The 17,399-nt window shown below is 49.9% G+C and overlaps 1 protein-coding gene across 2 annotated transcripts in view; it reads right to left on the bottom strand.

Annotated features, from left to right (window-relative positions):
• Positions 1-13,333: 13,333 nt before the first annotated feature.
• LOC119461723 (sphingomyelin phosphodiesterase) overlaps positions 13,334-17,399 on the bottom strand; it is a 125,074-nt gene continuing 121,008 nt past the window's right edge. For both annotated transcript variants that reach the window (XM_049672038.1, XM_037723093.2), the window contains exon 12: positions 13,334-14,836. In XM_049672038.1, the coding sequence (XP_049527995.1) occupies positions 14,704-14,836 (133 nt within the window). In that variant the 3' untranslated portion in view covers positions 13,334-14,703. The remainder of the gene's footprint in view (positions 14,837-17,399) is intronic.

Raw genomic sequence — 17,399 nt, 5'->3', positions numbered from 1 at the left:
TATTACGACCGGAGACGCCGACATCCCGGGCGCATAAGTGCTTCGCACCTAAAACTCGGTGCTCGAATGAGACCGTTTGAGCGAAATGCAGCTCCACTGACATGAAACCTGGGGAGGTGAGAAGCATGCACCGCTAATGGGCTCATACTGCCTTAAGCAATGGCTCATAACCCCGTAAACGCGGCCTCCCCATTAGAATGACAGAAGAGAAGTGAAATTCTGTGCTGTAATGATGAGCGGCAACGCAGCCAGCTGCAGAAGACGACGACGAACGCGGGAGCAGTGGCACATGCGCGGGCCGAGCGCGAGCACGAGCCGCTTGCGTACCTACGACGAAGACGACGACGATTACGACAGGAGACGACGCCGACAGCTCGGGCGTATAACGTGCTTCGCACTTAAAAGAAAGACGTTTGTCTGCACTCGCGAGGTATTGTCATGAAGTTCTGTGAATGATGGAACTCAGAGTTATCAAAGGCAGGACCTATGCATCTCTAAAAGCGGGATTCGCGCAACGAGACGGGTCGCTTATTTTTATTAAATTGATAGACAAGTATGATCTGGCTCACAGTCACACAGTGGTTATACGCAGAACGTTGACGCAGACAATCGTCTAATGGCATGATTTGTTGCTTTTAAAGCATTTCACTATCGTCAGCACACTAAACCAGCAATGTATCCGCTCGACTGAGTCTAGCTTAAAGAAAAGGGCGCAGCTGACAGCGCTTGCACCGAACAGTTCTTTGTGCGCGTGCGCCTACTATCATCAATCTCGCCGCTTATCACCGTTATAGAGCATTGGCGTAGCGTGGAGACGATGCTCGCGCTATATTGTTCAAAATCTGACGGATCTAATCGCATAATATGGTTCATTGCCTATGCCCTTGCGTACTATTATCATGGTGTTCCCATTGCAGACTTACGCCCGCTCCGGACTTGGAAACGGTAATTGGTGGTTCATCGTAGTCAAAGTGGGAGGCGACCCTGTCCATCTCGGACCCAGAACAGCAACAAGCCTTGGTCAACCGAGCCCAGACGGCGGCAAAAGCCAATGGTCTTCCGGACTAGGAGGTCCGACCACAAAACGGCTATTAATTTTCACTAATAAATGTTCTATTCTCTCTCACCGTAGTAAATGGTCGGGGGCAGCGCTACGCTCCATTGCTTCGTCCCTTTGTTTGTGAAGGTTTCGATTAACTGGCCGCAGGGGACTGGACTGGACTAACAAACTTTATTTGGGTCCTGCAGGACGCGCTTAGGGCGTAGCGGGCGTCTCCCGCGTAGGGACCGAAAGGTAATACCTGGCGGCCGCTTCGTGGGCCTGCTGGACGGCCCATTGCTGGCCGGCGGGAAGCGAGCTTCTGAGGGACTTCTCCCACTTGTCCGAGGTAGAGTCGGGATTAGCGTTTCTACACTCCCAGTGCATGTGTGCGAGTGTCGCCGTGTATCCACACGACGGGCACATGTCGCTGGGGTACGCGTCAGGATAGAGAACGTGGAGTTTGACGGGGTTTGGGTATGTGTCTGTTTGTAATAAGCGTAGGGTTAGCGCCTGCGGTCTGTTAAGTTTGGGGTGTGGGGGCGGAAAGATGCGGCGTCCAAGGTAGAAGTGTTTTGTGATTTCATTGTACGTTATGGGTGCATCCCAGTTGGTCTCTATCTCGGCGAGGTGGGGTTGCCCGGGGACGGCGCGGTCAGTAAGCGCTCGCGCTGTGTCGTGGGTGATCTCGTTGAGGTTTGGCGGGGCACCCGGCACCCGGCCGAGATGGGCGGGGAACCAGATGACGGTGTGGGGCTTGAGGGTACTCTGATCCGTGCTGCGGAGGATGCGTAACGCCTGGTCCGAGACGACGCCGCGTTCGAAGGCTTTGATGGCCGGTCTGGAGTCGCTGTAGATGACATCCCGTTTGCTGTCGAGCACAGCTAGGGCTATGGCTACTTGCTCCGCTACTTCGGGCTCTCGAGTGAGGATCGTGGCGGAGTTGAGGATCCGCTGCGAGGATGAGACCGCGACCGTGGCGAAGGCTTGTTTGTTGCGATAGGCAACGGCATCCACGAACGAGACATCGTCCGTTTTCATGTCTATGCGCCTGAGAAGGGCGGTCGCTCGCGCAAGGCGCCTGCCTCTTTTTAGGGCGGGATGCATATTTCGTGGAATGGGAGCGATCGTGATAAGGTCTCGGGTCTCGCGGGGGACCGGCGTCAAATCTGGGGGATTCGTGGTCATCGAGGAGAAAAAGCCGAGCTCGCGCAGAATGTGGCGGCCCGCCTTAGTGGTCGTGAGTTGGATCGTCTGCGTTCGCTCCTGAGCCTCGGCTATCTCTTCTAGCGTGTTGTGCACGCCGAGCTCGAGGAGTTTATACGTGGAAGTGTGATAGAGAGGCCGAGGGCTCGTTTCACAACCTTTCGAATAAGGGCGTTGAGTTCGTCGCGCTCCGCACGTAGCGAGTTGTGTATGGCGGCGACATAGGTAAAGTGGCAGAGAACCTGGGGCGTAGCCAGAATTTTTTTTTTCGGGGGGGGGGGGGGGGGTGTTCGCCGGCCCGACCAGGGCGGGGGGAGGGGCAAACTTCAGCTTTCCTCTACTGTCACGTGATCGATAATAAATATCTGTAGTTTAAGCAGACTCTATACATGTATATCAATGACATGGGACCCCCCCCCCCCTCGCGTGTGCGTGTTCTTGTGAAGAAATTAAGTAAAAAGTAAAGTAAGCTCAGTAAATACAGTAAGTACGACAGGTGCAGTGGGCGTTTGGAGCAACGGTCTCTCATTGCGCCACTGAATGGACCAGTCTCCGAAAACGCATCAGTGAGACGACCCGCGCGATCGGAGAAGAGATCATTAATTGTTAATTTCCGTTAAGCGTAGGTGGCGTCGTCCTCGTCGGGGCGAAGTGCGTTTCACAAGTCAAGGACGGCTATACGCGCGAAAATGCACGTGTGACCAGGCTATGGGGCTCTTGCGTTGCCCAGGGGGCGCTGCAAAAGTGGTGCTAAAAAGCGCACTCAATCCGAAACTGGGTATAGTACCAAGCTCGGTCGTCTGCTTCGGGAAGCACGTTTGCAATATGGACCAGCCACTTTCGGTTGTGTTGTACCACGGCTTGCAGCAAATATCGAGCGCCCAAGATTTTTTCATGGTTGGCATGCTGCGTAAAGGCAAGAAATTATACAACGCCGAATACGTGTACGCCGTTCAAGAAATAAGCGGTGAAGTTTTAGCGCGGTGTCAATCTCAAGTGAAGCGAGTCACGCACGTGCGAAGTTGAACTTCAGGTAAGGTTTGCACGCTGCTAGATTCAGGCGCACAAACGCGAGGAAATGCTTTCTATAAATGAATTCACAGCAGCGATAAGCAGACATGTGTACGGAACTGCTCGAGCGCACGACGGTACGCTCCGCGACGGCAGCGGTCTTTCGACATGCCGCGAAACGGCGGGTCTCCTGCAACCTTTGTTGACTGCATACCGCTAGACAAGTAATTATGCGTGCGCTGTAGTAGCGGCCATCTGTCCCTTTAGCTATTGATAAATAACTGATGCAATGCATATAAGCTCTCAGTAACGTACGTACGGGCAAATCGCGCTTTAGCGCGAGCTCTTGCGCTGCTCGCTTGACGTAGCTTTTAATGACAGCGCTCGAACATCGATGTGCTGTAATCAATACTACCTTGCTGTGCTGCCTCAACGTGCTGGCTTGAGGTCAAGGATGAGCACATTCAACTCTCTAACCTTTGCTGCTAGTAGTGGGGTAGTGAATTGTCACCGAATCAGCCCGACCATTTGTGGTCATTTGCACACACCTGGTCAATTCACCACTTCGCACTGGTCGAATTGTTAATTGTCGCTGTGGCCGGGTCTCGAATCGTGAATCACGAGCCATGCCTGCTGATATGTCGGTCTTCCATTTCGCTTACCCAGCGCGACGAACTCAGTTATCCAGCGCGCCCGACGCTCCACTTCGTGAGGCCTTGAAGGAAAACGGTAGAATCTGATGTTGGGATTCAGGCCTTCTTGTTCATGGCAGCCCACGACGCAGCAGTAACGACGGTGACGCTTTTTCGAGGCTGAGCTAGGTCTCTCCGGATCGGCGTCGCCGATGTCTTCTGCTTCCAGCATTACGGCACACGGAGAGTCCGTTTTGGTATAACTATTGGTTGCGGCCAGCCCGCAGCCTGGTCGCCATGGTCTGTGAGAAGTGACGAGCCTTTTCGCACTCAAAACGGGGCAGAAAAAAGTGCGAATCGACGCAAAACGCGGGCTAGAAACGTGCTTCGCCACTGCCAGGGCTCAATACTATCCAAGCTGGTACTACCCAGATGACGTTTTTCGCCGCCACCAGGTGCCGCTACTATACCTCAAACTCCACCGCAAGACGCCCATACCTACTCCCATAGCAATAGCTTGTTCGCTGCGTCTTGCGCTAGAAAACTTAAATACGCGCAAAAACGCATAAGGGTTTTTTTTTTCCGAACCTTTCGTCGTCCTGCTCCCTCATACGAGAGGGTTGCATTTCCTGCGGCAAGTGCATGGGCCGCTGTGTCTTCCGCTGTGTGCGAGAGTGCAGCCGTCATTTGCCTTTACGTCAACAGATTCAGAATTGTACAGAATATTTCACCGCACAGCATAGATATGGCATGTGTACGCATTTTAAGTGGTGCGTCCAACTCATTTCTGCTTCACTTACGCCGGTGCAAACAGGAAGCGGCCTTGTACCTCACAGAATCTCGACTGATTGGTGTACTAGTGATGCAGGAATGAAGTCCAGTCTTGTTCAGTGCATAGAGCACATAATCAATTTCTCAGGACGCGTGAACTACGACGAGAACTGTCAGCGCCTGAAACTGTCACCGCCTGCGAGTTCACTTACGCTGTACTGCGCATAGTAGTAATTCAGGATTGTCGGCTGTCTGTTTCGTGCATTCTGTTGCGAGTCGGTGGAATTTCACTGCTGTCATCAACTCCTTCGTGTGTACATTGCTGGTTTGGGATTCCACAACAAAACAGCAACTACTAGCCTTCCGTAATTGCTGGTTTGGGATTCAACAACACAACAGTAATTACCAGCCTTCCGTAGGGGCGCAATCGCAAACAAGAGACGTTTCTCGCGCAGACTAATCCTGCGCGAGCGCGGCCTAACCGGCACCTTAAGGGAAGCGGCGGAAATGTATACCGGAGATGTCGACCACCTGGAGTCTTTAACGTGCACCTACATCTAAGTAAACGGGCCTCGAGCGTTTTCGCCATCATCTAAAATGCGGCTGCCGCATTTGTTGCTTCATTTCTTGCCCATTTGTTGCTTCAGAATGCGGCCACCACATTCTCGCCCAAAACTTCACAGAGTGTCACAGCCTTGACAAACACCGTGACAGTTTTTTTCCATATGCAGACATGATTCGCTGTAAATTACCAACCCAAACGGAAGCGCCCAGGAATGAAATTGTGATAGTAGCACCGGTTTCATGAGTTATGTCAGCGCGCAGCGACGAGAACAAAGGGTGGGTAAGTGGGGGGCGGGGGGGATTTCGGGGGGGGGGGTTCAACCCCCCCCCCCAACTACCCCCTGGCTACGCCCCTGCAGAGAACAAACGCATGTACAAGACGCAGTAGGTTGTCTTCTTGCAGGCCGTGGTGCCGGTTGGCCACTCTACGTACGAGTCGTATGGCATTTTCAGTCTTAGTCATTAGTTTCTGTACCGTTAGGGTGTTGGTTCCGCGGCACTCGATGATCATTCCCAGCACCCTGATGGAGTCTACCCTGGGAACTATACGACCGTCTCTTATGCGGAGTGTGATGTTGCGTTCGGCCGGAGGTTTCCACCTTTTGGGCTTGGCGCCACGGCATTTGGGCAAGTACAGCAACAGCTCCGACTTGGTGAGGGAGCACTTGAGACCGGTGTGTTCGAGGTAGGACTCGGCAGTTTCAATGGCCTCCTGCAGGGCGGATTCAATGAAGCCATCTGACCCCGCGGACGACCACATGGTTATTGTGGTGTCCGGCCTATCGCCACCGTCCTTAATGCGCAGGCGCGCAAAACGAATAAAAGGCGTGCGCCGCAACCTGCGCGCGGGCTTATCTCGACCAGCCACGCACCGATGAACATGTGGCAATAAACGTCGCTTCGCCCCTGGAAACTTGTCTGCTCCTTCACATGAACCACTCAACACAACAACTGGCGACGAGGGTGGGACTTGAAGACGTCGTTCTTCAGTTTGGAAGGCAACTGTTTGCGGAATTCACTCGGTGAAGAAGACTGTCCTTTTGCAGTGTGCGGAGCCTGTGACTGTCGTCATGACTGGGGCCGAGGCAGCAGTGACGCACTTCGCTGGGCGACTGGGCCTGCTGGAACCCTTTGACGAGTCCGACAGCGATTGGGCTTCGTACGAAGAGCGGCTTACGTCGTTCCTGATTGTAGACCGAGTACCCGACGGCGACAAGGTACACGCCTTCTTGAGCATTATCGGTCCGAAGACCTACGGGTTGTTTAAGTCATTAACAGCTCCCGAACTGCCTTCTACGAAGAGTTTCGAAGACCTCAAGAACGTTTTGAGCGACCACCTGTCCCCGAAGCCGTCCGTCATTGGAGAACTGGCCAAGGTTTCACTGGAGGTGTCAACGAGAAGGCGAGTCCTTATCTAGTTATGTTGCCGAGCTTCGTAAACTGTCGCAAACGTGCGAGTTTGGAAGCGCCCTTGACGAGTCCCTTCGGGACCGCTTCGTGTGCGGCCTGCTACGAGAAGACATTCAGCGAGTGCTTTTCAAGGAAGATAGCAAGCTTACGTTCCAGAAAGCGGTGGAGCGGGCTCTGGCAAGGGAAGCGGCTAAGAAGAGTGCTGCTGAGGCACGCGGCACCGACGCCGCAGTCGGCGATGTGCACAAGGTGCAAGCAGAGACGCAGAAAACATGCAAAAGCTGCTTTCGCTGTGGTTCGCCAAAACACACGAGTGAAGCATGCCCTCACTTGGATGCAACCTGTTTCAGTTGCAACAAAAAAGGGCATATCCAGAGAGCCTGCCGAAGCAGTGGTAATACTTTTTCTAAGAAAAAGCAGACGAAAAAGAATTTGAAGATGCTGACGGTTGTGTCGCGGAAAGCTTCGACCCTCAGTCTAAACGGCGTGTCGGCAGCTCAGAGCGACCCTGTCACCGTGCAGATGACCATCGACGGCGTCTTGGTGAACATGGAGCTAGACACGGGAGCGGCTGTTTCCGTCATGTCAAAGACGCAGTTCCGTCAGCTCTTTCCTTCGGCTGTACTGGAGCCTACGACAGTTAAACTTCGTACCTACACAGGAGCACTGGTACGACCCCAGGGAGTCTCTTCGGTCAACGTGCTGCACGGCGACCATTCTGCAATTCTTCCACTCTACGTCGTAGACCACAAGGGACCACCTCTACTGGGCCGAGAGTGGCTGCACGCCGTCCGGCTGGAGTGGGCGAAAATCTGGAACCTGAACAACATTACAAGGTCAGACACTCCTACTCATATCAGCGTAAAAAAGAGGCTAGACGCATTGCTGGCGAAGTACCAACCCCTTTTCAAAGACGAGTTAGGCACGATAACGGAAGAGCGCGCCGAACTTTTTCTTAAACCTGATATGAAGCCGAGATTCCTAAAAGCTAGGAACGTTCCGTTCGCGTTGCAAAAAGCTTTCGACGCGAAATTAGCTAAAATGGAACAACTGGGAATTATATCGCCGGTTACGACGTCAGAGTACGCTGCGCTTGCGGTACCCGTAATCAAACAAGATGGTAGCATACGGATTTGCGGCGACTACAAGACGACCGTTAACATGTGCCTTGATGTCGACCGCTATCCATTACCGAAGATAGACGACCTGTTCACAGCCTTGTCGGGAGGTAAGCATTTCTCGAAGATTGATCTCAACCGGGCCTATCAGCAAGTGGTCATGTCTGAGTCGTCAAAACAATACCTCACGTTGAATACGCAGACAGGATTGTTTGCTGTTAATCGACTCGCATTTGGAATTTCGTCCACTCCCGGGATCTTCCAAAGAATAATTGACACCATGCTGAAGGGCTTACAAGGGGTTTACTGCTACCTAGACGACATTCTAGGTGACTGGTAAAAATGATGAAGAGCACTTCATCAATCTGGAGGCTGTGTTAAAACGACTTCTTGAAAGAGGCGTTCGTGTCAAGAAGGAGAAGTGTTCGTTTTTCCAACAGGACCTTTGCTACCTCGGACACAGAATCAGCGCACTAGGCATCTCGGCAACGACGGAGAAGGTTGACGCACTCCTCAAGGCTCCAGCCCCTAAAGACAGGCAGCAGCTGCAGTCGTTCCTGGGAGTCGTCAATTTCTACGGCAAGTTCCTTCCTAACCTAGCAACGGTGGCGCAACCATTTTACAGGTTGCTACGTAAAAACACCCCGTGGTGCTGGGATGAGTGTTGCCAGGAAGCGTTCACCAAGATAAAGAACTTGCTAGCCTCTCCACCGACTTTGGCGCACTACGACCCGTGCAAACCATTGCAGCTATCATGCGACGCATCGCACTATGGTTTAGGCGCTGTTCTTTCTCAAGTTTTGGATGATGGCAGCACGAAGCCAATCGCTTTCGCATCGCATACCTTGACCGATGCCGAAAAGAAACACAGCCAGCTCGAGAAAGAGGCCCTTCCAATAATTTTTGGTGTTATGAAGTTTCATTTCTACGTTTACGGTCGTTCGTTCACATTAGTCACCGACCATAAACCGCTTCAAACAATCTTGGGCCCAACAACCGGCATTCCGACAATCGCAGCAGCGCGTTTGCAGCGATGGGCTGTCACATTGTCCGCTTACCGGTATTCGCTTATCTTCAGAAAATCAAGGGAGAATGCTGAAGCCGATTTCTGTTCGCGCCTGCCGCTATCAATTGTGAAAGATGAAACACAAGAAAGAGAGGAAACTTTTTATTCATTGCGGTTGCAATCAATGCCAGTTTCATGCCAGGACATTGCTCGAACAACAGCTCGGGACCCCTTGCTTTGTAAAGTGATAGATTTCATAAATGTGGGGTGGCCAGCGTCTGTGACTGAAAACGATTTGAAGCCTTTTTTTGACAGACGCAACGAGCTCACAGTTCACCAAGGCTGCATCATGTTCGGGATGCGAGTGATCGTGCCGGCAAAGTTGCGGAACTTGCTGCTGGACGAACTCCACGAAGGGCACCCAGGCATCGTGCGCAGCAAGCAACTGGCGCGCAGCTACGTGTGGTGGCCGTCCATCGAGGCGGACCTCGAGAATCGTGTCAAGGCCTGCGTAAGTTGTCAAGAACAACGTTGCGAGCCATGCAAAGCGCCCTTGCATCCTTGGTCTTGGCCGACAGCACCATGGCAGCGCTTGCATATAGATTTTGCTGGCCCCTTTCTGCACGCAATGTTTCTTGTAGTCGTGGACGCGCACTCCAAGTGGCCGGAAGTGTTTGTTATGCGCTCGGCTACGTCGGATGCTACTGTGGACAGATTGAGAGAGCTCTTTGCGAGGTTTGGTTTCCCAGAAACCATTGTCACTGATAACGGCCCGCAGTTTACTTCCGAAGAGTTCAAGCTTTTTGTAAAAGAATTGGGCTGTCGTCACGTGCTTACAGCACCGTATCATCTCAGCTCAAACGGGCTTCCAGAGCGTTTTATTCAGACACTTAAAAACGCTCTTCGTAAATCTAGCGGAGCGGACACATTACAACTGAGGCTTGACAAGTTTTTGCATAACTATCGCAACTCGCCCCATTCGACAACAAATGAGTCGCCAGCAAACTTGTTACTAGGACGACGGCTGCGAAATCGACTCGATGTTGTCAAGCCAGCGGTGGGAGGAAGGGTTGCATATAATCAGTTCAAGCAATCCGTGGCTCGCCCACGTCGTGATCGTGACATAGCAGTCGATGACCAAGTGATGGCTCGCAATTATCGAGGCAGAACAAACTGGGTCCCTGGTGTTGTTGTGGGGCAGTCCGGCGCTGTGTCTTTTACCGTTCGTGCTACCACACCCAGAGGCAGTTTCACCTGCCGTCGTCACAAGGACCAGCTGCTCGCGCGGACCACGGATCCGGACCGCGAGCCATCTGACCAAGAGGGGTACGAGTTCCTGGCGTTCCCACCAAGCGTCGACCCAGTGACATCCTCCGCTCCTACCACCAGTGGTCCTGCCGCTTCGCAAGAGATCCAGACGGCGGGTGCAAGACGCTACCCGACTAGAAACCGTCGACCACCGGACAGATATCAAGCTGAAGTTTAGCTTGGTAAATTAGATAATATAAAAGGGGAGGGATGTGGTGTCCGGCCTATCGCCACCGTCCTTAATGCGCAGGCGCGCAAAACGAATAAAAGGCGTGCGCCGCAACCTGCGCGCGGGCTTATCTCGACCAGCCACGCACCGATGAACATGTGGCAATAAACGTCGCTTCGCCCCTGGAAACGTGTCTGCTCCTTCGCATGAACCACGCAACACAACAGTTATGTCGTCCACATAGATGGTGTGATTTAGCCCGTCGATCTTCGAGAGTCGTTCGGAGAGCCCGATCATAACTAGGTTGAAAAGCGTCGGCGAGAGGACGGACCCTTGGGAGGTTCCCCGCTGCCCGAGCTCGACTTCCTCCGACACCAGGTCTCCTGCGCGGAGGACGGCCCTGAATCGAGTGAGGAAGGAGCGGGCAAAGTCGTAGCACCGACGCCCGAGCCCGAGGTCTGCGATCTCCTTCAGGATGGACGAGTGGGCAATCTTATCGAATGCCTTTTCTAAATCGAGGTCAAGTATGGCACGGATATCCCGAGTGTTTCCTCCGTTGAGAAACTGATGTTTTGAGAGTAACATGGCATCTTGAGTAGTTAGCCCAGGTCGGAAGCCGATCATGTGGTGCGGGAAGTAGTTGTGGTCCTCGAGATAGCGACCGACCCTGTTGAGGACGATGTGCTCCGCCACCTTGCCCACGCACGATGTGAGCGAGATGGGCCGGAGGTGATCTAAGCTAGGCGCTTTTCCCGGTTTGGGAATAAGGATCGTGTGGGCGAGTTTCCAGGCGTTGGTTAGCTCGCCCTTCTTCCACCTTTCGTTGATAGTATCAGTGATGTAAGTGACGAAGGGCTCATCCAAGTTGCGTAGGAGCTTGTTGGCGATGCCATCGGGGATAGGGGTGGAGCGTCCATTGAGCTCGTGGAGAGCTCGGAGCACCTCTTCGACGGAAAAGTCGGCGTCTAAGTGGGTGTTGTCGGTACCGGTGTATTCGGGGTGAGGAATCGACGGGTCCGTGGGAAGCGAAAGATATTTCTGCACGAGGCTCTTGAAGACGTCTTCCTTTGGTGCGGTCCCTTTGGCCTGATAGAGTATCTTCGCGAGAGAATGGCGCTGATTGGTGCGGGTGTTGGTGTTGGTGTCGTCTAGCAGGTGTTTGAGGAGGTTGTTGATTTTATTCATTGCTGACGAACATGCCCCTTCCCTCAAGGGTGCTGCTTTGGCCACACCGCCAGGTGTGGCCGAAGCAGCACCTGGAGGTGAAAGGACTTGGCTTCTCTGTATGGCCCGAGGTAGCCCTCATAATCAGACCAGGCAGCATTGGGAGCCATTTGAGTTGTTAAAACGCTATTTAGCTAATGAAGATTACAAACCGGCACGCAAAAAGCGGCATATAAGGCCAAGTTAACAAATATGAACAAATTGTCTGCGCCATCGGCAATCGTCACCGAGCGCAAGCCCGTTTACCTTGAGTGCGGTGGGGCGCACGCCTCACACGCGCTCGCTTGCCTTGGTGACCCGAAACTACCCACCTGCTGATTTTTCTTGGGGTTAACTTATGAATCCTTAGCGATTCTTGCTTCAAGATGAGCTGAAAATCATGTGCCCCGCCTGCCACCCCTATATGCACAGCGTCATCACGTGCCGGCCGCTACTGATTTATCATTCCATAGAGCAGTCACTAGAACCTCGGTAATCCCGACGCGTTAAGGAAGGAACAAATTATATTAAAAAACCACAGAAGACCAACACAACATGTTTAGTACATTCTCATATCAATTTGCCGTGAAATCATTCGCACTCGTCTCCAATAATGTCTTTATTCATGGGGAAACTACGAAACACATATCAAGCGTCGACAACACTTACAGAACCTAACGCTTAGATTTATCACATATGCTTCATCAAGATCACATCCATTTGGAATGGATCAATTTCTAACTATATCCCCCACAAGTTGCGTGTCGCAAAAAGAATAGAGCTCACGTTCGGTATTTATAATATATTTAATAAAGAGCTTCAAATCTGCTGCATGCTTTATATACGAGTGATGATTACAATCACACAAGATTTTCATAGAACAATAGGTCTGTATGTCCTAAAGCGCAAATTAAAAAGCATTACACCCGCACGATATAAAAGTATATTGGTGTACCAGTTGTATTTAGGAATAGTTTACTTATAAGTGGTATTGCCGGATTGCGCCGCACAGACTTTCTATTATTCTTTGGTTATTATTCTCCTGTAACTTTAGTGATATATTAATTTTGCATTAAGTCATTAAGCTATCACTAGTCTATGAATAAATGCGTAGCGCATCATGGAGCGCCAACTCTATTTTTCGGAGTAGAATGAATTTTTGCGTGTACACCTTGAAGTTTACTATGCGGTAAATTCTGATTGTGTCTTATTAGACAGTTTAATAATAGCGTTTGCAACCAAACGTAAAAGCATTACGTCCGTAGGGAAAAGCATTGTCTTCACTGCTCAGGCTCCGAACGTTACTGGGTTTTTGCGGTTTACATACGCTATGGTAACGTAAGTTGTTTGGCGAGTTTAGCCTTAGTAATATTTGCGCGTGCTAGTACAGCAAAAGCGCCCTAAAAATAGCATTGTGGGGCATGGTGGTACCCTTGGCTGCCGCTTCCGCATGAACTCTCGTGATAGTTACGTTCACACTCTCGTTCATTGCCAGTAAATACTGAAACTAGCTTTCGCTTCATCTAAACTCCCCTGAAATGCTGGTTATGAGCGAATAGCACGTCCAATGTCTGAGACAATGCGGCCATTCCGGCGTCCGTAGGATAGGAATAAACTTTATATGTCCAACGGATATGGCTGTTGGTGCCCGGGGCTAGGCTGCCAGGGGTCCATCGCCGGAGAAAAATCTCTCGAGATCCTCGGCAATAGCCCTGGCCCGCTGGACGGCGTCCGTAGGACTAACGAGACGATTCCACATTCCAACAACAGGATGATTGCTAATGGATTGTTTTGCATGGATGCGTTCGGCAAGAGGTACCCGATGGTGCCCTGTCGTTTAACGTTTTCTTTGTTTGCTTTCGCGTACGTTGAAGTGCTTTGAACGGACGCCCACCGTAATGTCCCGCAAAGGTGCTTGCGTTTGACGTACGCACGGGAACAAACGCTATTCTAACACTGTCTCCTAACTGTGTAAATCCTTCCCTTCTGATGCACTTTGTGTCACATGCCTATGCACAGTGTTACTGTTTTTTGTGCGCTTCATTTTACTAGCTTCCCGACAAGCTTGGACTCTTGCAACATGTTGTTTTATTATACCGCTTAACAAACTTCAAGCTAACTTTATATATTGGGGTGATTAGCAACGCATACAGCTCGCAGGTGTTGCACTCTGTAAGTCACTTTCGTCTCGCGACAAGTGTCCATAGCAGAGATTTTGCATTTGAGAGCACTAGCATTTTTATTGTCGACGCAGCCATTTGTAAACTGCTAATCATTGCGACCAAAGTGCAAATCTAGCACAGCAGGGTCAGCTAGCTTTACAGATAGCCACATCTCAACACAGGCACATCACGTCCTTGGAAGTTAGAATGGCATCACCTGTGACGAGGCTTAGAAGTGATGTATGCATAACCACTGCTGCACTGGTTCCACTTTTCCGAGCAGCCTTAGGGAAGTCCATGTTGTAGCTGTCTAGACTGCGGTGAAACTCTTGGAGCCTGCTCGGTGTATTTTCTTCCATACGCAGGTCTTTCGACATAAATGTTCACGGCAACAGAACAAATTGCCAGCAGGTATGATGACTGCGATTTGCTTGTTGACATCACATTACCGCAGGGCTCGCTGTCTTCTGCACTAATATAGTGCTTCTATATTCTTAACACTCAATAAATATTTCCTTATTCGTCAAGTATACAGGCATAGACTGAAGCAAGCAACATGCAACAATTAAGTTATAGTCGTAAAAGAAATTGTCAATACACATTGTGTCATCTGGATTTGTCGCCCGGAAGCGTTGCGATGTGGTGTTTTATTCACATGGATGATTTGGAGAACAAAAGACAGAACGTTTGTACAGGTTAGCTGGTTGAAAATACTTGAGTTCATTCCAGTCGCATCGAACACTGTCAGTTCAGCGAATAAATAATTATACAGCTACTCCTCTTATACGGACCTATAATTACTGTAACAAACAGTGGCGTCACAGCAGAAAGTACAAGATGCCACACGAGATTACTTGTATAGGCAAATATGCTGTTTTGAAAAGACTTCCGCAAATCTAAACAAAAAAGTACACAAATATGGTAATGTAAGCCAATGCGACACATCGCACTACTTGTATATATATTGTGAACTCTTGAGTGTGATGATGTACGCGTCTCATGATGGGAGGTGGGTACTAGATGGTTTCGTCCGTGCGTTGTGGTTTTCTGGCCGTAACACCGTTTCTTGCAAGTATCCACCAGCGGATAATGTCACCGATGGGGTCAAGCGGGGCTAAACCCCATGCTTATCATGCATTCTCTGACGCCAGTCGTCGTGGCGGCTTGTATGTAGCATATCTCTCGCGCCTTGCATTCCTTATCGCATGAGTGCGGCTCCATCAGCTTGTGCATGAACCTGAAAGAAACCAAGAACAGCAGATGTAATCTCTCATTCTATTATTAGGAATTGCGTACACTCTTTAACCGAACCCATAAAACAATTGTTAAAAGCCGTAGGATATAAAAATAATATGACGAAGGCGAAAGGCGTAGCGCATCCAAAGCAAGACATAAGAAGGACACAGACTGCGCACACATTTGGCGCCAAATAGCGCCGAACTGTGCGTCTAGTCTGTGTCCTTCTGTTGTCCTTTTGCGGGTGCACTACGTCTTTCGCCTCCGTCATGCATATACCAACGAGCCCGACGTGCAACTCTGGTCAATATAAAGAAAGCCCCTTTTGCTACTGCAACGCGGTATTCTCGGCACCCGTTTTGACATATATAATCTCAGACTGGGAAACGATTACTTGTCTGCTACATGTGCGAGTTTTCCAAAAAAGACCATTCGATTACATGGAAAGCGTAGGAGAAAATACGTATTCAAATAGAAGTCGATATAGTTTACGAATTTGGCAGTAACTTTTTGTTAAGTTTTATCTTCCTAATAAAGGGGACCAGAAAATGACCATGCAAGGGGCTCAACGCACCGCTGGTAACAACCAAATGTACATCCGCAGGACGCGTACAAATCTACAGTCACTCAGCTACAGCAAAGAAGCCCTCCATGCACAAAGACTTGGGTGCTTCTGTGCATGTAACAATTAGTACATGTCTGCAAACAGCGACCTCTCCTCTAAGAGGGGGAAACACTAATGAAACGTGAATCATTTGTTTTTATTTCGCATATTTTTTAACCCACATGCACTCCAAAACATCAATCACCTTCACAATGCTCTCCCGTGAAATGCACTGGACTTGTCTAACGACTTATTCAAAACTTTTTGGTAAATCCTGCAAAGTAATGTCTCTCAGTGCTTCCATCGTTTTCTTCTATACAATCTCCACATTCTGAAAACACGTCCTCTTTATATTCGGTTTTATGTTTCGGAGATAAGTTGTGGCGAGCTTTACTCTAAGAAATATGTGTGTACGGTAACGGGAAGAATATTTACGCCTAAGCCTGGTGATACTTTTTTGACAACGCATCGCTGTCAACGGCTCATCTTTCCAAGCAAACAGGGAATATGAAAGCACAGAATTTAGATGGTTAAAAACACAGTTAAATATTCACCGACTATTACGATACTCCCAAACGAGAAATTTGAGCGCAGCTCTATGCGTGTTTTCACTTCGCGATATATTAATTGGCTGGCACGGACAAGCTCTCTCGTGCGGCACGGTGCAAATGGAGCGAAGTATGGCGCGATTGCCTCAGCTAATCGGGAAGTCATGAGAGGCCAGCGCGTGGATGACGCGTAAGCGCGATTCATAGCAGCCGCTGCAGACAGACCTCCGCTCATGCAGCGCATTATTTCCATATAATACCCTCCCCAATAGAGGATCATTATGGTATACTGAAATGAATAATAAATAAATAAATAAATAAATAAATAAATAAATAAATAAATAAATAAATAAATAAATATGTCTGACGCGCGCTACTCTGGCGCCATCTCATAGCCATCGTCGCCGCAGAGCCCGTCTGGAGCGGCACTAGGCTTATCTTTTCACGCTTTCGTCACACCCTCCTCCTCCGCTTTCCTCCATGCACTGTCTTCGCTATCGCTGCCTTTCTCTCCTGCTGCGCTCCGCGTTCGTACTTTCGCCCTTTGCTGTGCTCGTTCGCAAAAGTAAGCAAATGCTTTTCTTTTCGGTCAGTCAAAAAGCTACCGAGAGTACCTGAACACGGGGCACACCACGTTCATGTTAGCCCTTTACTGATGAGTGTTGCCTACAGGCATCACACCAGAAAAAAAAATTGTCCATGTGGTGCAAGGTTTTGGTGAGCAACTGTTTAATTTCTCACAGTGAAATCCGTCAGAATAATGGTAAAGTACGACTTTACCATTCTGCGTCGGATTCGCCGTCGGATTGTTTATCAATCGGCGTCGGATTGTAATTTGAATGTACGAGAAAACCTAATTCTGCTACGAGGAAACTCAAACACAAACCCCTTTTCCAGCATTTCTACCAGACCTGTGCGCGTCGGGGCAATAGCAAACAATTGATAAAATAATTTTTAAAAATGTGCTAGGGCCTTAACATTTTAATATAAGACCACTTATATTGCCCCTGGAAAGACGTCTTTGTAGCAATGCATTTCAGTTTAAAAGTGAATCGGACTTTAAGGGGATAGGTGTAAGCTTGGTCTTTGCAATCTGGCTTTATCACGTTCAGTGTTGGAGTGAATGAAGCCTACTTGCCGTATGCGAACGATGCAATGCGAACGGGTCCCGATAATGCTATCGCGTTCTACTCTTAAAGGTGAAGCTTCAGTGTTCTCCAGTGTTTTGCTAAGTTACACCCGTTTCGCACGGGCGTGAATAATAGCATTACTTTCCTATTGATTTCTATTGTATTCCCATTTGCGTGGGGCCATGCGGACAAACCTCATGTCATTCGCATTAATGTCAGTAGTTATTTCATGGGTTCACCAGAATTCAATGTATTAGAAAATGCGAATTCTTGACGTCATCG

This window comes from Dermacentor silvarum, chromosome 8, assembly GCF_013339745.2.
Source record: "Dermacentor silvarum isolate Dsil-2018 chromosome 8, BIME_Dsil_1.4, whole genome shotgun sequence".
Classification (NCBI taxonomy): Eukaryota; Metazoa; Arthropoda; class Arachnida; order Ixodida; family Ixodidae; genus Dermacentor; species Dermacentor silvarum.
This window is presented reverse-complemented; position numbering and strand designations above follow the sequence as displayed.